This window comes from Malaclemys terrapin, chromosome 1 (assembly GCF_027887155.1).
Source record: "Malaclemys terrapin pileata isolate rMalTer1 chromosome 1, rMalTer1.hap1, whole genome shotgun sequence".
In the NCBI taxonomy this organism is placed as follows: Eukaryota; Metazoa; Chordata; order Testudines; family Emydidae; genus Malaclemys; species Malaclemys terrapin.
In genome coordinates, this window is record NC_071505.1 from 210711830 (window position 1) to 210738064 (window position 26235).

At 41.7% G+C, this 26235-nt stretch overlaps 1 protein-coding gene across 2 annotated transcripts in view; it reads right to left on the minus strand.

Moving 5' to 3' along the window:
* POLA1 (DNA polymerase alpha 1, catalytic subunit) overlaps positions 1–26235 on the minus strand; it is a 332559-nt gene that overhangs the window by 240210 nt on the left and 66114 nt on the right. For both annotated transcript variants that reach the window (XM_054005937.1, XM_054005938.1), the window contains exons 25-26: positions 23472–23621; positions 23108–23230 (exon numbers count right to left, since the gene is read on the minus strand). In XM_054005937.1, the coding sequence (XP_053861912.1) occupies positions 23108–23230; positions 23472–23621 (273 nt within the window). The remainder of the gene's footprint in view (positions 1–23107; positions 23231–23471; positions 23622–26235) is intronic.

A 26235-nucleotide genomic window follows, 5' to 3' on the forward strand; every position in this document is an offset into this window, starting at 1 on the left:
CCCACAAAACTGCTCCCAACAGCATAGAGGCGTCACACAACCACTATTTGGATAAGGTTTGCTATGTGCAAGGTTACCCACCATTTGGTCTTCTATCCATGGCAGTGCAGCACCTGTGTGGATGAGACTGCTGGCATAATGACCCACCCCAGTGTTGCAAACCATTCCCCCAACAGTGTTCCACCAAGCACTGGTTGCTGCTTAGATGTCCTACCTCCTATATTTTCTACGCTCCACTGCAAAGGTCAAGTTGGGTTGTACACACCATTAAGCTGAGCTGGGTACTATTTTTGCAGTAACAGATAGTATTTTCACAATACCTTCAGGCTACATCTACACTACAGGGGGGAGTCGATTTAAGATACGCAAATTCAGCTACGTGAATAGCGTAGCTGAATTCGACATATCGCAGCCGACTTACCCCGCTGTGAGGACCGCGGCAAAATCGACCTCCGCGGTTTCCTGTCGACGGCGCTTACTCCCACCTCCGCTGGTGGAGTAAGAGTGTCGATTAGGGGATCGATTGTCGCGTCCCGATAAATCGATCCCCGAGAGGTCAATTTCTACCCGCCGATTCAGGTGGGTAGTGTAGACCTAGCCTTAGAGACTCTGCAGGCCAAATTAAGCTCTCACTTACACATATATACATTTCATCAGTGACACCTATGCAAACCTACTGAAGGCCAAATAATTTTGCACAGATGTCACTAAGGACTTAACTGGGCCTCTACACATTTATTAGCTGTGATGGTAGTAGCATTACACAAAATGGAGAAGACACTAGGTGACTCTAGAAGCCTGGGTTGAGCTTTTATGGAGCTGCCAGATGGAAAAAAAAGATTGCAATCTTTCTTGGTTTGATCTGACAAATCAGTTAGACAGAATGTATGTGGAATCTCAAAATGCCATTTCTCAATCATGCTTCAGATCCTGCTTAGTTATCTTTCTGCTTGGGAACTAGGGTTTAAAAAGATTATTTTTCACATTAAGATTTATAAATAAAAGTTGAATACTTTTCAAATGAAATGATCCCTTCTGATTTTAAAAGTTTGCTGTACACATATGCCAGATATTTATTCTATTCCAGGAAAATGAGAAGTGACCTTCACTCTTCAGACAGCTGGAGTATACTGTACAGCTATGTATACAAAGGCATTCTGTGTTTGCTTTGATTGTGTTGGCTTGCAAATGCCAGGGGTTGATGTCATTGTTAAATTGTGGCTATTGACATTGCTATAATTCTAGAACAAAGAATATATTAGCATAATACAGGATTTTAATTTTTGGTGTCATCTTTCTGAAAAATTCCCCCCTCTCCCATCAGCTCTGGTGTGGCACAGCAAAGTGGATGAGACACGCTCACTAATTAAACTGTAAGGGGCACTCAAACTCCTCCAATAAGATTCTGAGAAAGCAAGACAGATAGATTATAACATAGAAACTATGACCATGTTGATTTGCACCAAGAATCAAGAATGAAATCTCCTAATTGTCCAGTTATCTGGCAATGAACATATTACAACAGCAATGATTGCACAAACTTCAAACCTCTTCAGTGTCAATTAATATCAAGAGCATTAGTACCAATGGCACAAAGAAATTGTGATATGCCAACTTCAAGTAGTTAAAATAATTCAAGTTTGATACATAGCAGACATGCAGTTTCATTACAGTTTTAGATGGCTAACAATAAGAATGGGACATTGTCTGCCATAATTAATGGATACAAAAACATGAGGTATTAATTCTTAAACAGGCCTGTCTCCTCAAACTGTAACAGGTGGGGTCACAAAATACTGCCCCTATCTCTATTTCCCACTTTCATCCACTTTTTCCTGACATTTTGCTAAATAAGCCTGTGCAACAGACATTAACAGCAGGCAGCTAAACACAAAAAAACAAACAAGCATTTCACTGTAATGTACGCTGTTTATGTGCATCATCAGAAACAAAGGGGCTGCACATAGAATTTGGAAGTATTAGTTCTGCTGATCATTGGGGGAGAGGGGGAGCTATACTTTGGGAACATAACAACTGCTATATTAGATCAGAGTAGTCCACCAATCCAGTATTGCTTCACTGGCAGTGCCCACTACCAGCTGCAAGAAACCCTGCGATAGTCAGCTAAGGAATAATCTGCCCCATTGGAAAGTTTCCTCCTAACCCCAATAACACTGGTCTACAATTTTTGAGAAGTCGTCTACTTCAGAGATAAAACGGGCTATTTATTACGTATTTTGATGTGCTGAATTCAAATATGACAATTAAAACAACTGATTGGCTACTGTTTCTAAGATACTTAAGTTTTTACATTTTATGTCTATGTATATTGTGTAGATAGTAGAGTTTTAATCATAAATTGTAAACCTAGGTCTTTTCATGTGTTTATGGTTGCTTTACATGATAATATTTCACCTGCCCTGTTTATGTAACACTTTAAAAATCAGCAAAAGGGTTATATAAATAAAATTTATTATGAAACAAAAGGCAAAAAACTATTATGTACATAGTTTAGTCCTATTCAGTGTCTACTCGGCGCTTCTTGGCTTGTCTCTTGTATTCATTAAATGGAGCATCTCTTGTCACTGTCCAGAAATAGTCTGCAAGCATTGATGGGCTCCATTTGCCCTGATAGCGTTTCTCCATTGTTGCAATGTCCTGGTGAAATCGCTCGCCGTGCTCGTCGCTCACTACTCCGCAGTTCGGAGGAAAAAAAATCTAGATGAGAGTGCAAAAAATGTATCTTTAGTGACATGTTGCAACCAAGGCTTTTGTATGCCTTGAGGAGGTTTTCCACCAACAACCTGTAGTTGTCTGCCTTGTTGTTTCCGAGAAAATTTATTGCCACTAACTGGAAGGCTTTCCATGCCGTCTTTTCCTTGCCACACAGTGCATGGTCAAATGCATCATCTCGAATCTGAGGACCAACAAAGACACCTTCCTTTATCTTAGCTTCACTTAACCTTGGAAATTTTCCACGGAGGTACTTGAAAGCTGATTGTGTTTTGTCAATGGCCTTGACAAAGTTCTTCATCAGACCCAGCTTGATGTGTAAGGGTGGTAACAAAATCTTCCTTGATTCAACAAGTGGTGGATGCTGAACACTTTCCCTCCCAGGCTCCAATGACTGTCGGAGTGGCCAATCTTTCTTGATGTAGTGGGAAGCTCTTGCACGACTATCCCATTCGCAGAGAAAACAGCAGTACTTTGTGTATCCAGTCTGCAGACCAAGCAAGAGAGCAACAACCTTCAAATCGCCACAAAGCTGCCACTGATGTTGGTCATAGTTTATGCACCTCAAAAGTTGTTTCAGGTTGTCATAGGTTTCCTTCATATGGACTGCATGACCAACTGGAATTGATGGTAAAACATTGCCATTATGCAGTAAAACAGCTTTAAGACTGGTCTTCAATGAATCAATGAACAGTGTCCACTCATCTGGATCGTGAACGATGTTGAGGGCTGCCATCACACCATCGATGTTGTTGCAGGTTACAAGATCACCTTCCATGAAGAAGAATGGGACAAGATCCTTTTGACAGTCACGGAACATGGAAACCCTAACATCACCTGCCAGGAGATTCCACTGCTCTAGTCTGGAGCCCAACAGCTCTGCCTTACTCTTGGGTAGTTCCAAATCCCTGACAAGGTCATTCAGTTCACCTTGTGTTATGAGATGTGGTTCAGAGGAGGAGAATGGGAGAAAATGTGGGTCCTGTGACATTGATGGTTCAGGACCAGAAGTTTCATCCTTTTCCTCTTCCTCATCTGACTCAAGTGAGAATGATTCTGGTGCATCAGGAACCGGCAGTCCTTCTCTGTGGGGTACTGGGCGTATAGCTGATGGAATGTTTGGATAATGCACAGTCCACTTTTTCTTCTTTGACACACCTTTCCCAACTGGAGGCACCATGCAGAAGTAACAATTGCTGGTATGATCTGTTGGCTCTCTCCAAATCATTGGCACTGCAAAAGGCATAGATTTCCTTTTCCTGTTCAACCACTGGCGAAGATTTGTTGCACAAGTGTTGCAGCATATGTGTGGGGCCCACCTCTTGTCCTGATCTCCAAGTTTGCAGCCAAAATAAAGGTGATAGGCTTTCTTAACCATAGTGGTTATACTGCGCTTATGTGATGCAAAAGTCACTTCACCACAAACATAGCAGAAGTTATCTGCACTGTTCACACAAGTACGAGGCATCTCTGCTTACTTTGGCTAAACAGAAATGTGTCCCTTTGCAAAATCAAACACTGACAAATAAGAGAGCACGACACTGTATGATTTCTAGAGCTGATAGAGGGCAATTTGTACAGCAGAGTGATGTAAGCTTCGTTATGATTGCATCATCCATGACTTCTAGGAATAACATGATGCAATTCATATCATGTATGACGCAATACCAGCTTCAGATTGCATCATTCATTGTTTTGCCTAAAAAGCAAGTACTGTCCAAACCCAGTCATAGATTTATTCATAGATCCAGTCAAAGATGTATTTCAGTCATTTCTGGTTTAAATTGAGATCCCTTCCCTTTATAACTCACTTATCCTCCGCCATTCCCAAGTCAAGGGTCGTATATACTGACCCAATAGCATATCTTGAAAACTAGAGCCAATCAACAATTTTAAGCATCATTTTCGTTCTCAGTGACCCAGAATTAGTAAAGTTTGACTACATTTATTTCAGAAGCATTTTGGCTGTAGAGCAGTGTAATTAGAGATTGGTTTAAACCCTGAAATATAAAAGCTTACATCACTGCTAAATGTCTTGGGTTTTTTAATGTTTGTATTACAACTGGATATTCAAAAGTCTACACTTTTTTGAATCCTACTAAACTCCTGGCTACAATATCTTGTGTATGTGTGTGAGAAAAGGTATTTCCTATTATAAGTTTTGAATTTGCCCCACTTCAATGTCTCTGAATGACTCTGTATTATATTATGATATTCAAGAGAATATAAGTTCCCCAATTATCTATACCATTCACATTTCTCCTCTCAGGCTTTAATTACCAGCTTACTAATTCAGAGAAGACATTTTTACCATTACAACTTTTTTTTTTTAGAAAATTAAAATGTTACCTACGGTATTTGCTATGCCAGGATCAATTTTTCTAAGACCTGTACCAACCACCAGATTCACAGAAGTTTTTAAGACAAATGCATTTTTGGGAGGGGAGATGGGAGAAAGGAGGCAGGAGAATGAAATGGGAAAGGAGAAGAGAGTCTAGTTTAGAAATTATCAGCTAGAAAATATATTTGTAGTGTATGTTGTTTTCTTTTACTAGTCATAAGTTTATATAAAAATATCTTAAAAGATGTACCCAGCAGTTGCTCAAAGCAATTAAAACAGATGATGTAATGAATACCTCTTGCTTTTTAACTAATGGGCATGCATATTTGCTTGGCTTGTTTTCCCCCATCCCTTAATGTTTTGTTTGAGTTGTGATGTTAAGGAAGAAGGATTTATGTCCTATATAACAGGTATTGTCACTGATCTTTTTGTCTGCATGTTGCAAACAGCACAGTCCTAAAGAAAATTTTGTCTGGGATGCAGAAACTGATAATTAAAGAAACTATTCACACATTTAAATCCAATCTTCTCAGAACAAATTATTTTTCTGCTTAACATCAAGCAAACTCCAGGCATCACTACAGACAAAAGCTGCCAAAACTGTATGCCTTTGGACATTTAAGCTGCCAAAAGTATCACGTCATACAGAACAAATTAAATAAAATTTACACTCAGTACATAGAAACATTATGTGACGTTCTAAGAATGATGTAGACTATTAATAAACTATTAGCTCCAGCTCTCCTCAGAGACAGAAACAGACAGATGGATACAAAACAAGTTCCCTTAAGTTAACAGAGAAAAGGCCAGGGACAAATACCAAGTCAGTACCGATACTTGATAATTGTGATAATCTACTCTCATGCATGCCTTAGATGCTCCTCACAGCAAAAAGAAATTGCCTGGCTTAGCAAAGAGGCTCTCCCTTATTATGCAGGCCAGCTGAGCCAAAAAAGTACATAGTACAGTACAAAAGAACAGAAGGATCATTTCTGGAATAGTCAGATAAATACCATCCCTATCATGCTTTCCTATATCCAGGTATATTCTAAAGTATTAGAGAATGTGGAAACATCACTTTTGCCTTTTTTTTTTTTAAATAAAGGTAGAGGCAATGGGAAAATGAAACTGCTATGCTTGAGATAAACTAATACAATACAACTTCAACTAAAAATAAAAAAAATCTATTCCAACTGTGAAAATTAGTGAAAAGGAAACTGGGACAGCTGCACAGTCCAAAATTGGCATTGATTTTCAGAGAAGGAATAGGATACCTAAAACTATTACTAGTGGGCTCAGGAATCCCTGGCAACAAATCAAACAGCTTCCTTAAAAAGCACCACCAAAAAACTCCCCTCAGTTTGCTATAATTTAACACAGTATTTACAACAGTGCAAAGTGACACAGGATCACACTCCATGCTGAAAACTGAGACACACAAATAGAAACCATAATTTATTAATCTTCCCTTGGTCAGCCTGTCATAGGTGCATCTTCCTATTTATCTGGGGGAAAAAATCTAGATGACTTGCTCACAGATTAAAGAGCAGAAGACTTTTTGGGGAGCTGTTCATTTGATTATTCGCACATTTGAAGATTATTCAAGCCCCACATGACCAAATAGCAAAAGCTACTGCCAGAGAGAGTCTTTCCATATTTTTCCCTTTACAGGCAAATACAGATACTCTATTTTCAGTGTAGCCATACAATAAACCAAAATTTAAAAAGGAATCTCTCACAAGGCTGCGAAGTCCAAGGAATTTCCATTTCCCTGGGCCAGTGGGGAATGGAGTATAGAAGCAATCATAATCATTTCTTCAAGCAGACAAATCGATATAACCTATGAGTACCTCCTAGTGGCATAGTGGGAGCATGTCACATACACGATAACGTGAGATGGAAAGGAGGGTAGGAATTTAAGCAGAGAAAAATGATGACCTACAATGACAAGGTGGCCCACCCCCAACCCTCAGAAGACAGCTGTATATTCTGGTAAATCGTTGGAAAGTACTGCCTACTGTCAAAATAAAATATTGAAAAAAAACATATTGGCTCAATTTACCAAATAGTTTGCAAGCAAGAGGAATGACTTTCACATGCATCAGATTTCCACTGAACTTTGCACTGCTCCTTGGTAGAGATGGTAGGAAGAAGTTTCCTATAGGTGCAGTATCACAGCTAATGCCATTTCTGTGTACACAGAAATATTCATCTATTAATACAGTTTTAAGTGACAGCTTTTTTATTTCTCAGCCCTTCATTCACCAAGACATTTTTATTCTATGACAAAGGGTGTCAGTTCCCTTAATTCAAATGCATCTTATTACAAACCACAAGTTAGTGTTCCATGATTTACATAAAACTACTTCCACAGAACTAAAAACAATAAAAGTGACAGACACAGTAAACGGGTTCCAGATAAGATTTAAATAACTGTGCTAATCACACCACACAGAGGCAGGAACATGATCTCTCACTCCAAGCTCCCAAGTAACCACCTAGTACAGTAGGGAAAAACAAGGGAAGAAGAAAATGGTGGGAGCCATGAAAGAGAACATAAGGGAATTTTTAAAAAACCTATATAAAGCAGGTAATCTCAGCCAATTAGACCCCATACTGGTTTTCTTGCAATCTGCCTAGAGGTGAATAGTAGTTAATAACTTCACAGTCTTCTTCCAAACCCTTAACAAGGAAGGAATGGCAGTTTCTATGTCATTACTGCTCTGTCACCCTGGACCAATGCCAAAATGTGGAGCTTCAGAACACCTGTCAAATAATATGTTACTCATGCAAAGTGTGTGTTGGGGGGGGGAGGGGGATTTTGATTTTTAAATCTTTCAAAATAAAAATAAATGTTTATAAAAAATTTACTTCAATGGGATTGGAAAATAAAAGCATTTTTTTAAAGGCAGGAAGAGTCTTCTGGCATAAAATTCATGTATTTTATGACATTTGTATCGGTATTGATAAACTTTATACATCTGGGAGACATAACATAACATTAGAGGTCTTTTTCCATCTCTAACTTCTATGATACATGATAGTATATCCCAACACTGATACAAAACACTGGATGGACAATTGTAAGTCAGCTCAAAAAACTGTTCTCCAATCAAACCTTTTCATTCAGGATTTAAGTCTAGGTGCACCCTCCAACCAATTTTTGTTTAGCTCAGGTTTCGCTACCTTTAACAGTAAAGTTAAAATATGCAATTATTCATGTAAGAAAAATGTACATTCCTTTTTTGTTTAAAGTTTATATACATACTAAATTTGCTAAGATTAAGTTTAAAGAAACTGATCAATAAAAGCTTTTTCTTATAGATTTTCCAGAAGATACTTGCTTAGGATAGGGTAACAGAATGCGTAAACTAAACTGCAGGCAGATCTGGAAAGGGAATGGGTTAAAGAAACCCAGGCACGAAAGCCAAAATATCAACTGTCACTGAGCTGTGGCTTGTGGAATTCACAGAGGCACTTCCAGACATCAGGGTCACAATCGTGACCGTCAATGGGAGTTTTGCCATTTACTTCAATGGGAGTTATCTAGATCAGCAACAACATGTCTTCCACAAGACAGACGTCAGACTATGCTAAAAAGAATTCTTGAGCTCCAGTCATATAGTTAGTCAAATGTCAGATTTTGCCTCAAACTATTGCAAGCCCATTACTAAATCATTTCTGATTGAAAAAAAGAATAAAAAAGAAGTTTAAAAAGGAACTTTTATACCGGAGCCAATTTGAGAAAAGAATGAATCCAAAAAGTTACTCTCACAAACAAAGGGGAGTTTTATTTTGGTTTTTAAATCTTTCAAATTAAAAATAAATGTTTATAAAAACCTGCCATCTTTGGCATTCCCTAATACCAACAAAGATGCAAACTGGGTTCTCTTCAGAAATATGTTAATGTTCCGTCAATGATTAAGAGAAAATATATAAAAAGAATGGTTTCTTAAGCATATAAGAATGGCCACAAAGGGAAGGCCAATGGTCCATTTAGCCCAGTATCCGGTCTTCCAACATTGGCCAATGCGAAGCTTCAGAGGAAATGTATAGAACAGGGCAAATATTGAAACATCTATCCTGTCTCAGCTTCTGGCAGTCGGAGATTTAGGGACATCCAGAGCAGGGGTTGTGTTTCTGACAATCTTGGCTAACAGTCATTGATTGACCTATCCTCCATGAACTTCTCATTCTTTTTTGAACCCAGTTATACTTTTAGCTTTCACAATACATTCTGGCAACAAGTTCCGCAGGTTGATGGTGTGTTGTGTGAAAAAATACTTCCTTTTGTCGATTTTAAACCTAATGACTATTAATATCATTGGGTTATCCCTGCTTCTTTTGTTATGTGAAAGGGTAAATACCGCTTTCTCCACACCATTCATGTTTTTACAGACCTGTATCCTACTCCTCCTTAGTCATCTCTTTTCTAAGCTGATCAGTCGTGTCGTTCCCCCCACCCCCCCCAACCCACCTTTTTAATCTCTTCTCATATGGAAGCTGTTCAATACCCTGATCATTTCTGTCGCCCTTCTCTGTACTTTTTCCAATTCTAATATCTGTTTTGAGATGGGGCAACCAGAACTGCATGCAATATTCAAGGTGTGGGCATACCATGGATTTATATAGTGGCTTTCTGATATTTTCTCTTATCTATCCCTTTCCTAATTGTTCCTAACATGGTTAGCTTTTTTGACTGCCGCTGCAGTCAAAAAAGCTAAGAGAAAGTTACCAGAGTAACTTTGGTTCTTCTTTGCCGTACCACACATATTCATTCATTCTCCTAGGTTGAAATCCCAGCCCTAGTGAAGTCAGTGGAAGTTCTGCCCTAGGATTTCACCTCTGATCATTAACAAGCAGTCCCTAGATCCAAAAGGTGGTAAGATCTAGGAGCCTCAAATTGAACAATTGCAGTAATGATTTCCCAAATGGAGCACCTTATCTAGAAGTAATTACTCTAGACGGCATAAATCTGTGTACAGGTGTGGACTGAACTACAGGTTGCAGCCTTGCACATCTCTACATTAGAAATATTTTTCTTAGCCTCAAATGCATGTCTCTTTTATGCTTGGTGGAATATGTCTCTTCACCTGATTTTATTTTCTGGAATTCCCATTAGCCCAATAGCGAGAATATGCTCAATTTGAGTTTCTTGGACATTCTCTGGATAGACACTGATAGATCCTTATCTTTAAACCCTTGCACTATGAACAATGTACGTAATTTAAAAGAACAGCTAACCTCAGTTTAGAGAGTAACTGAAAGCCGTCTTTAGAGCTACGCAATATAGCATAGCCTAACAAAGTACTGAATGAGGCATGAAGAACAATGGAAGCAGGTAGGCCAATTAGCTAGTGAAAAATCAGAGACAGCTTTCATAAGAATGTTTTGGGTAGGCATAGCACCACTTATTGTTACAGACCACCATATACAAAGAGTCAGCCATTACCGTCCAAATCTTAGAGGCAATCTCTGATGCAATCACCATCAGAAAAGCAATCTTCAATGAGATAAACAGTGCTGGAAAATGCCTTGACAATGGTTCAGATGGTGGTTCTATGAATTTGATGAGCAACACATTTAAGTACCAAGATAGAAACAGCACACAACAGAGGAAACGAAGTGGAAGGAAACATGCAGTGTGAAGGCTGAGCTGATTGGGGGAAGTGGCTGCAGCTAGGGCCACGCCCCAATCAGGCCTCAGCTGGCCCTATATAAGAGGCTGGGAGCCAGGAGCTCAGTAGTCTCTCTCTGAAGGCAGAGAGAGAAGAGCCTGGCTGCAGGGAGCTAGACAAAGAGTACCTGAATGGAGCAGGGCTGGGGAAAGGCTGAGGAGCTGGGGAGCTCCAGCCTGGAAAGCCCCAGGCTGCGGCCTAGTAGTAGGCCAAGGAGTACTGGGGGTTGCAGAGGGCAGTCCAGGGCTAGGCCAAGGCAGCAGGTTCAAACCCCCCTTGCCAGTGATGAGTGGCCTATACTGCAGTCTGCCCCAGGGAGCGGGGGCTAGTTGGTGACTGGCAGTGGCCTAGTGCTGAGGCAAGGTGGGGATAGTGGGTGGGTGTTCCCCAGGGAGGGGAGACCCAGATCTGTGGGGTACTGCCAAGGGGCAGCATCCCAGTAATAGGGGCACCGGGTCCTGGGAGGGCCCCGGGCGCCAGTAGAGGACAAGGCCTGCAGAGGGCGCTCCAGAGGCTGGTGAGCTAATTCCCTGGACGACCAGTAGGAGGCACCGCAGGGGTGAGTCCGGACCTCTTACAGGGAAGAACTGAAGGGAAAGCATACAAGAATAGCTAGCTCTAACCCAGGAAGAATACATCAGTAAGGAACCCACTCATTTCACCCCTACAATAAAACTGGTTTATTACCCCCACCGCCCCACCAGTCATGGAACAAGCATTGTACAAACACAGAACAAGAAAACAAAAGCTTACAGTAAGACAAGAGACAAGTAGATAAAGGCAAATAGGAGAGTACAAGGAAACAATATGGGTCAGCATGATTGGCAGTGGTCTCAGCACAGCAGGAGCTTAACCATTGTCTATTTTTTGTAGGCTTCATGGCAGAGGAGATTTTTTAAGCAGAGATTTGGAGGAGGATAATGCATTAGTTTTGCGAATGTTTACAGGGAGAATCTTCCGAGGCTAAGGGCAGCATTGGAGAAAACACAAAGGTGCTTATTTGGAGGTTTTACTGGGCAATGGAGTCTGGCATCATGGGTCTATCGGAGATGGGAGTCAAACTTTCAATACTGAATGAGACAGGGTTGGGGGGGGGGAAATAGGTCATGGAGGGCTTTGACAGTAAAAACAAAACAAAACAAAAGTAGTTTGTTTGATATGATACAGAAGAGTGAGCCAGTGGAGGGATGCAGAGATAGGGGTGACATGGTCAAAGCAACAGATTATGAAAATCTATGCAGTAGTGTTCTGAAGGATTCTGAGCTGGGCAGGATTGTATGTGTCAAGCCCAGAGAAAAGCATATTGCAGTAATCAAGATGAGAGATTATGACAACTTGGACAAGAGTTTTAGCTGTGTAGATGGACAGGAAGGCCACACCTTAGAGATGCTATGCAGAAAGAATCTGCAAGATTTACATATAACCTGGATGCGAGAACCTAGGGAGACGTTTAAGTCAAAAATGACACCCAGGTTATGTGCCTGAGTGACAGGCAGAATGTCGGAGTTCTCCACAGGAATTGAGGTAAGGGAAAGCAATTGAGAATGTGGGGGGGAAGGAGAGTGTGTGAACAGGAGCTGTTTTAGATATGTTGCACTTGAACTGATGACTTCAGATCCATGAGGAGATATCAGTGAGGCAGGCTGAGATTTTAAATTGGACAGAAGGACACAGGTCTAGATTAGAGAGGTAGATCTGAGTCATCAGATAGTAGTTAAACTTGTGTTGTAGCTGAGATTACCCACAGATCTCACTGTGCTGGTCCCTGCCACTGCACAGGCCATGGCCCTACCCCTACCTCAGGCTTTCCATGGCCCAACTGGTGCCAGCCCCATCCTGAGTATCTGGACCCCGTCTCAGAGTCCGAAGACAGGGACCGGAATCGCGATGGCCAGGGGCGGTACCGAGCGGAGCTGGACTGAGGAGTGGTGCCCAGGATGGATGGCAATTCCACCTCCTCAAATGACCTGGCTCAAGGAGTCCCCCTTGCAGAGCCCAAGTCAACAGTGCCAGCTCCAAAGTCTTCGGCCTTGGGTATTCCTCTCTGGAACACGCCCCATTGGAACGGGGGTGCCGCGGGTGTCTCTCAGAGTCCTTCCACAGTGCCATTCCTACCATTGCCGCCGAGGCACTGTGCACTGATGAGCTCAGTGCTGGGTCTTGCCACGCCGATGTAGGTTGCGGTCTGAGTGCCACCTCCATAAGGAGCTGCTTGAGGCAAAAGTCTTGCTCCTTTTTTGTTCTGGGGCTAAACCCTTTACAAATTCTGCACTTGTCTGCTTGGCATGCTTCCCCCAGAGCCTTTCAGCAGGCGTCTTGGGGGTCACCCATTGGCACGGGCTTGTTGCAGGACCTACAGGGCTTGAACCCCTGGGACTTAGGCATGCAAGACCCCGAAGGAGAACGCAGTCGGGGTGGAGGGTAAACCCTCCAGCCCAACAGCTAACTAACTACAATAACTAAGAACTAACTAAGAATTAAACAACTACAAAATACAAACAAACAGTCTGAATTGACCCTGCCCTGCATCAGGAGTTCTGGGAATGGGTGGATCTTGACCAGAGGGCAGACTGTTATTGACATAAGAACACAAGAACAACCATACTGGGTCAGACCAATGGTCCATCTAGCCCAGTATCCGATCTTCTGACAGTGGCCCTTGTCAGATGCTTCAGAAGGAATGAACAGAACATAGGAAATAGGCAATTATTGAGTGATCCAACCTGTTGTCCACTCCCAGAGCATGGGGTGGCATCACTGACCATTTTGACTAACAGCCATTGATAGACCTATCCTCCATGAACTTACCAAATTCTTTTTTGAACCGTTATAGTTTCGGCCTTCACAACATCCCCAGCACTGAGTTCTACAGGCTGACTGTGCATTGTGTGAAGAAATATTTCCTTTTGTTTGTTTGAAACCTGCTGCCTATTAATTTTTATTGGCGGACCCCTGCTTCTTGTTACGTGAAGGAGTAAATAATGCTTCCTTATTCACTTTCTCCATATCATTCATGATTTAACAGACCTCTATAATATCCTTCCTTAGTCGTCTCTTTTCCAAGCTGAAGAGTCCCAGTTTTTTAAATCTCCCCTCATACTGAAGCTGTTCTATACCCCTAATCATTTTGTTGCCCTTCTCTATACCTTTTCCAATTCTAACACATCTTTTCTGAGATCAGACGACTAGAACTGCATGCAGTATTTAAGGCATCGGTGTACCATGAATTTATATAGAATCAGAGGGTTAGGAAGGACCACAAAGGTCATCTAGTGGCATTATGATATTTAATGATATAAATAATAATTATGATATTTCTTACTGTCTATCCCTTTCCTATGGTTCCTAACATTGTTAGTTTTTTGAACTGTCGCTGCACATTGAGTAGATGTTTTCAGAGAACTATCCACAATGACTCCAAGATCTCTTGAGGTAACAACTAATTTAGATCCTGTCATTTTGCAACCGTTTGTTTTCCAATAAGCATTCTGCATTTATAAACACTGAATTTCATCTGCCATTTTGTTGCCCAGTCACCCAATTTTGCGAGATCTCTTTTTAACTCCTTGCAGTCTGCTTCAGACTTAGCTATCCTATGTAATTTTGTATCATTTGCAAATTTTGTCAGCTCACCGTTCACCCCTTTTCCCAGATCACTTATGAATACGTTGAACAGCACTGGTCCCAGTACAGATCCTTGGGGGACACCACTATTTACCTCTCTCCATTCTGAAAACTGACCATTTATTTCTACCCTTTGTTTCCTTTCTTTTAACCAAATACGGATCCATGAGAGGACCTTCCCTCTTATCCCATGACTACTTACTTTCCCTTAAGAGCCTTGGTGAAAGACCTCGTCAAAGGCTTTCTGAAAGTCCAAGTACACTATATCCACTGGATCCCCCTTATCCACGTTTGTTGACCCCCCACAAAGAATTCTAATAGACTGCTGAGGCATATTTCTCTTTAAAAAAGCCATGCTGACCTTCCCCAACAAGTTGTGTTCATCTGTGTGTCTGATAATTCTGTTCTTTACTATAGTTTCAATCAATTTGCCTGGTACTAAAGTTAGGCTTAGCGATCTGTAATTGCCAGGATCGCCTCTGGAATCTTTTTTAAAAATTGGTTTCACATGAGCTATTCTCCAGTCACCTGGCACAGAAGCCGATTTCAGCGATAGGTTATATACCTAATTTAGTAATTCTGCAATTTCATCTCTTAGTTCTTTCAGAACTCTTGGGTGAATACCATCTGGTTCTGGTGACATATTACTGTTAAATTTATCAATTTGTTCCAAAATCTCCTCTATTAACACCAAATCTGGAATAGTTCCTCAAATTTGTCACCTAAAAGAATGGTTCAGGTGTGGGAATCTCCCTCACATCCTCTGCAGTGAAGATCGATGCAGAGAATTCATTTAGCTTCTCTGCAATGGCCTTATCTTCCTTGAGTGTTCCGTTAGCTCATCAATCGTCCAGTGGCCACACCGATTGTTTGGCAGGTTTCCTGCTTCTAACCTACTTAGAACCTTGGGAACCAGAGGAATGGAAAGAAAGGCATATCTGAAACTGCTCCTCCATGACAGTAGGAGAGCACTGCCTTGGGCGTCGTGGCCTATGGCTCCCCGGAACAATATAGGGGGAGTTTCTTGTTCGTTTGTGATGCAAAGTGGTCCCATAAAGGTGTGGCCCAGTGTGTGAAGATGTCTGTCAGAACAGAGTTATGGATTTCCCACTCGTAGCCCACAGAGAAATGCTTGCTGAGACTGTCTGCTAAGGAGCTGTGGATACCTGGGAGTTACGCTCCCTGGATGGTGGTGTGGTGTCTGACGCACCACTTCCAAAGCCTGACTACCTCCAAGCAAAGTGGGAGAGATCTCACACCTCCCCGTTTGTGTGTAGATCACGGTGGTGATATTGTCCAACATTACTTGGATGTGGAATGAGCAAATGAGTGGAAGGAAGGCAAGGCTAGTTGCCCACAGTTCCAGGATGCTGATATGCAGTCTGGCCTCAAATGTGCCCTTTGCGGTTTGACTGTTCAGGTGGGCACCCCAGCCCAGAACAGACATCTGTTACAATAGCAGCACTCGGAGTGGCAAAGGGAACTCCCACTCGTACCTTATCTTGGTTTGACCTCCAACCAAAGATGACGATGATCCTGGTGGGGACAGTCACCCTGGAGTTGATATGGTATTTGTTGGGCAAGCAAACCAAATTGAGCCAGGCCTGGAAGCAACACAGATGAAGCCTGGCAAACAGTGTCACATACTTACACGCTGCCATATGACCTAGCAGCAATGGGCACATCCGAACTGTAGTGCTTAGTCTGTGTGAAATGAAAAAAATTAGGGTTCCACATTGTCTGAAACCTTTCCATGAGGAGGAAGGCTCTTGCAGAAACAGAACCCAACATTGCTGTGATAAAGTTTATTGCCCTTGTGGGGGATAAAATGGACTTTTCTCTGTTCATACAGACCCCCAGGGGTGTGAGGCTTTGAATGAGATATTAAATAGCCAACCCAGGAGCCAGTCATGAAGGTATGGAAAGACTGTGTAACCCTGATTACTTATCTGGGCCATCACCATGGAAAAACTTGGTGCTGTCACTAGTCTGAAGGGGAGTACGTGAAATTGGAATGCTCCCAGCCCACCATAAATCGTAGGAACCTTTTGTGGAAGAGGTTACTTTCTATATGAAAACATGTCCTTCCTGTCAAGAGCCACAAAACACATCCCTTCTTGAAGAGAGGAGATTGATGCCAACATGACCATCCTCGATTTCAACTTCTAAATGAAGATATTGAGTTACCAAAGGTCCCGAATGGGTCTCCACTCTCCATCTTTTGGGGGGGGGGGGGGGGGGGAAGGGGAAGACTAGGAAATATGATTAATAGAACCCTCTTCCTTGATATGAGGTGGGATACACTCTATTGCCTGTTGGTGCAATAGGGATTCTACTTCCTTTTGAAGACTTGCTTCATGAGAGTTGTCCCATAAAAGGGGCCGAGAAAGCAATTTGTGGGGAGGGAAAAAGATGAACTCTATGGAGTATCCCTGAAGGATAATCTCCGAGACCCAACTGTCCATTGCGATTAGCTCCCACTTGTGGGCAAACAAAATAAGACAGCCTCCAAAGACGATAGAAAGGGCAGGTGGCAACAGAGAATTGGTGAGCAGGTCTTGAGTAAAACGTCAAAAGTAGCTCCTAGTCGTGAGCTGGGAATGGGTCACAATTGTGATGGTACAGGGGGTTGAAAAGTGGGAACACTGAGTTTTAGGTCTCTTGCAGGGAGACTTGGCAGGATGCTGGTAGTAGAATGGATGAAGAGGAGGAGGAAGTGGTCTTGATTTATAGGTCTGACGCTTTCTCCTTGCGGCCAGTGTATAAATCCCCAGGGAGCTGATAGTAGACCTTGAGTCCTTTAATGAGTGAAGAGTCAGTTTCTCATTAAAGAGGCTGGACTCGTCAAAGGGAAGGTGTTGGATAATATTCTGCACCTCCCTGGAGAAGACCGAGGATTGCAACCACAAATTCCTCTCATAGCAATACCAGTGGCCAAGCTTCTGGATGCTGTATCTGCCACATCAACTGCAGCCACAAAAGCCATTTTCGCGATCCTCCTCTAGAAGGGAGAGGAACTGGGCTCTGTCCTCAAAGGAAAGTTTGTCCTGAAAAGCCCCCAGCCTGAAGTAGTTATTAAAGTCATACTTGGCTATCTGGGCCTGGTAATTGGCAAGTGCACAGAGGAGAAAACCTTTCTCCCCAGGAGATCCAGTCTCTTCAAGCCCTTGCCTGATGGGACATCCCTGAGGTACTGAGATCTATTATATTCTGTAGCGGCCTGCACCACCAGGGATTTGGGAGCAGGATGGGAGAACAGGAATTCAGCTCCCTTTGCCAGACCAAAATAGCATTTCTCTGCTGCCTTAGGTGTGAGAGCGTAGGATGCTGGGATGTGCCAGACCAATCTCACTGGTTCCAATATGGCCTCATTAATTGTGAAAGCCACCTTACTTGGGCATTGAGGCTGCAAAATGTCCCACAGTCGATGGTTTGGGTCTTGGACTTCCTCCAGAGATATCTGGAGATCACTAGCCACACTTCGTAGTGAAGTCCTGGTATTGTCTATGGTCTTCTGGTGGGGGTGCCTCATCCAGGGAAGAGAGGCGATTTCCGACTGAACTATTGGTATCTGTGCTTCTAGTTGAATATCATCCTTTTCCTCCTACACTGACAGAACCAGTTGTTCGCACAAGGAGGAGGAGTGAAAAGGCTCCTGGGTGGTCCCAGATGTCTGGAATAGGGATCCTATGGGACCCCAATAGGGCCAGAAAGAGGGGCCAACTATTGGAGGGGGACCCCATGGCCTGGGAGATCATTGGTCGCCTAGGCAGGTCATGTTCATAAGTCCTAGATCACCTGTCCAGGCTTTATTCGGACTGTGGAGATGAAGGAGGGGTCAGCTTTAAGCCAGGGGGTGCTGCCACAGCCCCAGCACCCCTAGTTCCAGCACCTACAGGAAATGATGGTCCTTGTGCTTCAGTACCAGAGTCACCAACGGAACCAGCGGATCCTTCTTCCTACACACCTTACTCTCCACCCTGGGGGTTTTCTGCAGAGCCAGTTACTTAGAAATCTATGTGTAAGGGCTCGACCGACTCGATAGGCTTGGGGAAGGAGTGCATCTTTTATGGACAGTCCTAGATGTGGATCTGTCCTTGCATCTATGAGAGAGTGTCCCTTACTCTTATGGGAAGCCCTTGAGGAAGTCTTTGGGCACATGCTCAGAGGAGAGCTGCTCCTTTGGTGAGGCCAATGTACAGTGGAGTCTTCCTGGCCCAGATCAGAGAGTCTGTTAAATGAGAGATCTTCTCCATTAAATGTTTTCTAAGGCAAAGCTCATTGGTGGAAATTAGCAACAAATGCTGCATAGGGCCAAAATGTGCGTCTTACCCAGGCAGTAGAGGGAGAGTCAGTGTTTATCTCTGACAGCGAAGGATCTAGGGCAGGAAATGCAATTTTTGAAGCCCAAGAGTCTGGACATAGGATCCAGTGTCCTCTCTGGCTTCAGCATTTCAGAAAACCTGTAAATAAGATTGTAAATAGTTATTCTTTAGCTTAGTTCAGTTGGTCTTAAAACTATTTACAATCTTATTTACAGATTTTCTGAAATGCTGAAGCTAAAGAGGACACTGGATTCTGACTCAGACCATGCAGGGGTAAGAAGGAACTGAGAGGGTGTTAACATGCACAGCTTCTTATACCGTCGCTCTGAAGCATGAGGAGATCCACTGCGCATGTGTGGGCCAACAGACACTGCTTGTGGCATCACTGGACTCAGGTTCATGCATACCCACATGTGGAATACACATAAGGAGCAGAACTTGAAGAACTGACTCTTACTTGTCCAGCAGGATACTGAAACTCTAGAGGAGGCTCTGAAGGATAGAGCTTTGTACTGGAAATGGTCATGAGTATATATAAATTATAAAAAATGTCATGTGTGAAAAATGTATGCACATATAGAGACAGCCTCCTTCAGCTCAAAAGAAAAAAACCCTTGAGATACCAGACAGAATTTCAAAAGTTGTCCATCTTGAACATCCTTAGGTTTTTGTTGAAAAATTTGAGGTCTGTTGCATCTTCCTCTTATGTGGCATCTCAAGGAGAAAAGCACCACAAAAGGACTGCTGTCTTTTGAACTAGGATCTATAGCCCCTCCTACAACATCTGATGGATGGCAAGAAATTCTTCAATTTCTCTAACTCATAAAGCACCACTTTTGTAGAACACCTGAATATTTAGAATCAGCTAAGAACTCTTCTGCTTGGGCCTTCAAGTATCTAGGTCGCATGCCTCCACAAAAATCATACTGGATGTCAAAGCTCTAGTGGGAGTGTGAATGGCATCCACAAAGGCATCCAAAAAGGCAGCTACTAATGAGATTTTAAGAGGATCTGTTTCCCTCTCTCCCCCACTACATTTTGGGGAAGGAGGCCTGACAAACTGCCCCATTCAGATCAGCTCTGGCAAAACATGTAGATAGATCAGAGGCCCAGAACGCAACAACAGATGTTGATCACCTTCCCCAGCTGAACAATGCTCAAGGAGAAATGGAATGAAGCCTATATTTCCCTGCTGCCAGAGCTCAGAGAAAGGGGACAGAAAAGGAAGAGAGTAGGTAAGGTACTATGCCTGCTTCCCTTTGTTTTATTTTTCAATTAACTTATTTGGGCTTTTTGATTTCACTTTCTCTTCTTTCCCTTGCCCCTCCTCCCCAGCTTCCTTTCGCAGAAGGAAGTGACAAGCAGATGCTATCTTCTCTCCCTTTGACTACCAGCGCCTTGGAATTTGGGCAAATTATCACTAAAGAATTAATTTAAAAATCTGAATAGAAAATTTGAAATTAACCTGACTGGCAAACTTCATCCTTTCACTTAATGTACTGCAACATGAATTCTGTAACTTATCTATAAGTTGTGGTGGAAGAAAGAAGAGTAATTTTGCCCCTCTGTGGTCCAGTTTTCCGGCCAAGAAGGTGGGTCATTTGGGGAACTGATTGGAACAGTAAAGAACAATGTCCTGGAGGAGATGCCACTATGTGGAAAGATCACTGATCTGGGGTCACAGTCAATGGCAACCAAGTTGGCCCCAGACAGCAGCTTGGCAACTCTTCTGTTGTCCCACAAGAAACAGCCTTCTTCCCAGGGACTTGTGAATACAGAAGCCAAAACACATCTGACTCTTCACTGGAAGGCTATGTGTCAAAAAGGCTGGAAAAAAAAGTGACCTTATACTTACTGTCACTGGTCTGCAGAGAGATGGTTGATCATGTGGTACTGCCTCTCCTTGTTTCCAGTTGCTAAATTACATTACAGGACAGCTAAAATTACATTAAAAACTCTCCTATTACTTTTCCATGCAAGCAACTGCTGTAGTCCCCACGAGAGAAGTAGCCCATGAAACTCATTAAGGTTTGTTCACATTATGTAAAAGTTTCAGAACCACTGTACTACGATCCAACCCAACAACATCCCATTTGGATGGCAAATACTGCAGAGAATCCATTGTTGTTTTTTTAAATCCCATTGGATTATAAAAATAATTCCTGTAAAATATATCTACTGCTCTTCAGTTTCAGCAAACACACACTTGTGCTTATAAACATTTAAGGCCAAATTTGACTTGGCAGTGTTCATACGTTTTCTCCCTTTTCGGAAAGTATTTTTCTTCTTACAGAATATATAAAACTTGTACAAATAGGTTTGAGATACTAGGCAATATTTCAGATTAAAATGGAAACAACCCCCATAGATATTCTATATCATAAAAACAAACTAAAAATCATAGAAGATCAATTTAAAAGGATGTGTACTCAAGGATGGTCACAGTCATTTATTGACAAGATTGAAAGTCTTAATTGTTTAATGATCTCAAGGTATCTATCGCCATCTAGTGAACAACCACTACAATTACTACACTAGTCACTTTACAAATTACATTTTATTTGTTGGAATCACACGCATGAAATTCATGCTGCCCAAATTTCCCCACTGAAAGCTAACCTATACATGCCTGCAGTTGTACCAGTCTGTACTGAGTGTCCAACATGTCATTACAGTTGTGTCAGATGGGATCTGAATCAGAGATTCCGTTGATGGTGTATGTCAGGGGTCAGCAACCTTCGGCACAAGGCCCATTGGCCGGGAACAGCAAACCGCAGCCACTGGGAGCTGGGGGGGGCGGCCCAGGCCTGCAGATGGGCAACGTAAACAAAATGTCTCACAGCCCGCCAGCGGATTACCCTGATGGGCCACGTGCCGACGGTTGCGATCCCTGGTGTATGTGCTGCACCTCTCATGTGCACAGCTATGTTGCCCTTCATAGAAGGAATTTCTGTCACATCACATGAAATTCTTTTGCCATTAAATCCAAGTGTGCATACGAGGTAACTGCTGCCCCATCAACATGATTTCAAACAGTTTTTAAAGAATAATGTGTGATCCTTGAGTTTTTAGCCAGCACAACACTCTTGCGTGGTCCAACCTACTTCTAATATGTCCTCACAGCTAAACCCAATCTCACCAAAATACTATTAATAAAAGTTAATAATATTGACAGCTTTCCAGTACTTTACACTATATGAATTTCCAGCCTTGTTTGTGTTTTTTTTCACGCCGAATCTTTCTGCAAATATATTTAGTGTGCAGCCCTCAACTACAGGATGGTTTGACAACACAGTAAAATGTAGCATTTCAAAATCTGACCTACATCTATTCAAGATACATTCCCTGGAGATATTTCATATCATCTTGTTTACCTATGCATGTATCATCAGGTGCATAATCATAAGAAATACCATTTAATCACATTTCAAAAAAATCTTATATGTTACTTTAAATTAGATCCCTAGGACTTTTCCTGAAATTATTTTTTCTCATTAACCTCTTGATACAGACAGCCCACAGCTCCTGCTACTAACAGTAATGCAATTTATATTAGCATTAAGTGGCTGGCGAAAACCTAGGTACCAAGAGGTTAACACATCAAATGGTTTAAGACACTCTCCTTTCTAGCTATGGTATTGCAGCATTAACCACAAAGAATGATTAAAAGAGTTTTTTTTTAAAAGAATGAACTGAGTCTAGGTCTGTGGAAAAATAACTTATTAAAACATTATCATTTCTCCTTACCTATTTACTGCCTACCCTTCCTATCACAGATCTCTCTAGAATACAGAAGATATAGTAAGTTTCATCAGTTTCTACCATAATTATATATAGGTATGAAACATAGCTCATTCTGAAAAACTCAGGCCTTTTTAAATAGCTATGTGCAAGCAAACCTTTCTTTCCTATTAAAAAAGAGAGAGAGACATAGGAGTATTAAAAAGGTCAAACAAACCAAAATGAGGTAGAGGTCTTGTATGACTAGCGAGAATATAAAAAAAAGCATGTGGAACTCATGGACTGCAGACTAATTCAGGTATAAATTTGTTCAAAACTGTATTTGTCTTGTAGTTCACTTAAGAAGTTGGCACAATAAGTGTCTGAATCTTAAATACAAGATATTTCCCCAGGATACTAAAACTTTAGCCTCACTCACACCAACCATTCACAATAACCTCTTGGAAGCTTGAAATTTTATTTCCTAACCAAATATTTTCATACTGTTTTATGTAAGGTTAAATGCGGTGGCTAGGTTGCTCAGTTTTTAAAAATAACAAAAAAAGCAACATTTGTTCTGATGGGAAGACAGACAGAATAATACAGACTTCATAAAGAAAGAAGAATGAAATCAAGGTTTTTATTCATCAAACTTGTCCGTTTTAAAAAGCTATTTAATGACTCACCTCTCTCCCTTTGTGTGTCACCAAAGCAGCCAAAGGCTTGGCATAGAATCTACTGTAGGAAAACCCCAGACAGCCATACATGCTATTAGCTGTAAGCTTCAAAGCCTTCTGCCTGATATCATACTGAAAAGGAATATAACCAGTACATTAATCACCATAACCACCAAACAGAAGTTGAATGCAATATTATCAAGTACTCACAGCTATTTCTGACATCTATCACCTCTCTAAACCACAAGTGAGCATCTTACAATTTGTTTCTAACCTCCATTTAATATTAAAGTAATCACTCCTTTTCTGTGGTCTGACCAATGGACTTAAATAAGGTATAGTGAAGGCAGAGGAGCTCTTCCATAAGACACACCTGTAAATAGAGGTCAGGATTTAAATCCGGCTGTTTCATCAATTGCTTGACTTGTCGCCTTCTCTCCACCAGCTTTCTGATCTCTTTAGGCAAAATTCCCATTTCTAGAGATGGATCTGGTAGTTCTGGAATTTCTTCTTGTACTCCATCCTGTCAAATGATCATTTAGTTTATCAAATATTTGCTTTAAAAGTAGATTTTACTCTATTAACAAGCAAGAAGGACGTGAAAAAGTTAGTTTATTTATTTCTGCAGAGTAAAAAGGGAACTGCACTCACAGTTCAAGACGGCAGAAGTGAAGGTGGTTTTCATGCCTTTCAGCTGTATTAATTTGGTGCTGCAGAACCACTAGTACACCCAGAATTTGCAAGTCTATTTTTGTCTATTCACTGCCAGTACACTAGCAACTCTTCTAATGCACCCCAAAAGACTTGGCTCTCAGATGTCACACTAGGAACAGAAACCAAAGCCTTCTGGGGTATGTAAGCACCACTGCAAGAAGACAGGTTAAAAATGAATTGTTTCAGAGCCGTAGGGACAAGCATTTCAGATACCAATTCTATTTGAAGGAAAGACAGACTATGGGCTTGTCTATAAGAAAACTTAGTTTTTGCCAAGGTGGGGTGTAAATCTACCTCACACTAGCTTGCCACGCACTAACTGTTCATGTGAATCCTGCTGCTGCACCCTAAAAGTTCCATAGCGCACTTTGATCTACTTCACTTTGACACAGGAGCAGGATCCAGACAGATAATTCGTGAACAGCAGATTAGTGCAAGCTAGATTTACATCCCAGCTTGCCATGTACCGTTTGCATAAACAAGCCCTAAATCTCCAGGTGAAAGAGTTAGATAATATTAAGTGTGAAGCTTGGAAGGCAGCATCTGGAGGGGTGACTATTTCACATGTTGCTTCTCAGGTGAGTAATTTTTGACTTTCATATTTAAATGTTATTGGAAATGGTTATGAGCATTATGTTATTTTGTATGATATTGCCTTCCTGATTCTCACACCACCTCAGAATTTGCTTCTGAAAGAAGGACAATGACATTGGTGAGGCCTCATCTGGAATACTGTGTCCAGTTTTGGGCCCCACACTACAAGAAGGATGTGGAAAAATTGGAAAGAGTCCAGCGGAGAGCAACAAAAATGATTAGGGGTCTGGAGCACATGACTTATGAGGAGAGGCTGAGAGAACTGGGATTGTTTAGTCTCCAGAAGAGAAGAATGAGGGGGGATTTGACAGCAGCCTTCAACTACCTGAAGGGGGGTTCCAAAGAGGATGGAGCTCGGCTGTTCTCAGTGGTGGCAGATGACAGAACAAGGAGCAATGGTCTCAAGTTGCAGTGGGGGAGGTCCAGGTTGGATATCAGGAAAAACTATTTCACTAGGAGGGTGGTGAAACACTGGAATGCGTTACCTAGGGAGGTGGTGGAGTCTCCTTCCTTGGAGGTTTTTAAGGCCCGGCTTGACAAAGCCCTGGCTGGGATGATTTAGCTGGGAATTGGTCCTGCTTTGAGCAGGGGGTTGGACTAGATGACCTCTTGAGGTCCCTTCCAACTCTGATATTCTATGATTCTATGATTCTATGACAAGCAACATGGCTTCTCATTTAAGCTGTGTACAAAGGGAGTTATTCTAACTTGAATGCTTTGCCAATACAAGCCATAATGAGAACTCCCACAAGTGATTCCTCTCCCCTTTCCAAGCGCATACATTTTTAATAAATAAAGAATATCAGAAAGACACATACATCATTTTACACCTCAATTTCAGTGTGATAACTGTGTCCACATTTGGAATTTAAGCACAAAAATACACTTTATTTTCAATGTTATTCCTTTGAGCTTTGAAAGGGGATGGATATTTGTTTAAAAATTGTGTTCTCAGGCAATACTGCTAATATGAAATTAGAGCAGGGACAAAAACGATCACAAACAGTGGGGGCCTTTGCAAACACTTTTCAGAAAAGAGCAGTTTTATATATATTATTGTTTACAGCTAAGAGCCAAAAGAATGTATTTAAATCAGAAAATAGAATATCAGGATTGGAAGGGACCTCAGGAGATCATCTAATCCAACCCCCTGCTCAAAGCAGGACCAACCCCAACTAAATCATCCCAGCCAGGGCTTTGTCAAGCCTGACCTTAAAAACCTCTAAGGAAGGAGATTCCACCACCTCTCTAGGTAACCCATTCCACTGCCATCCCATTCCCATTTACCTGAAGTTTCCGAATACACCTATCAGGGAAAAAAGCACTCTTACCGTTTCAGGGATTTATAATTAAGAAAACACTGCCTGGCTTTGCAAGTTACAGACCAATATGTAAAGTCAAGGACAGCCTTTACCAACAAACTTCTCGTCGTTATTGGCCTCATAGGGGCGGGGTACCTACTGTGCAGTGGTTTACATATTTACAAATACTTTCTGCTATATGCCCATGGATTTTCTTTGGATCCAAACACTCCAAATTAAGAGATGTACATAATTGTACAGATATAAACCTTAAAGGATTCCAACTTTGGAACTGTGCCTGCATGTGAACATGGTGGCAAAACTACAACCACTTTCATAGGCTTCAATTAATCAGGCATTAGCCTATGAAACAAAAGTGTCAGAAGTGGAACGATACAGTCCTTATTAACTTGAGAAGAATTAACCAAAAGTTTCTATGTTAACAAAGGACACTTATGTATAATTATCACCACAAAAGGAGAAAGAAAAATATCTAAATGTCGACAGCCAGGAAATTAAAAAGATATT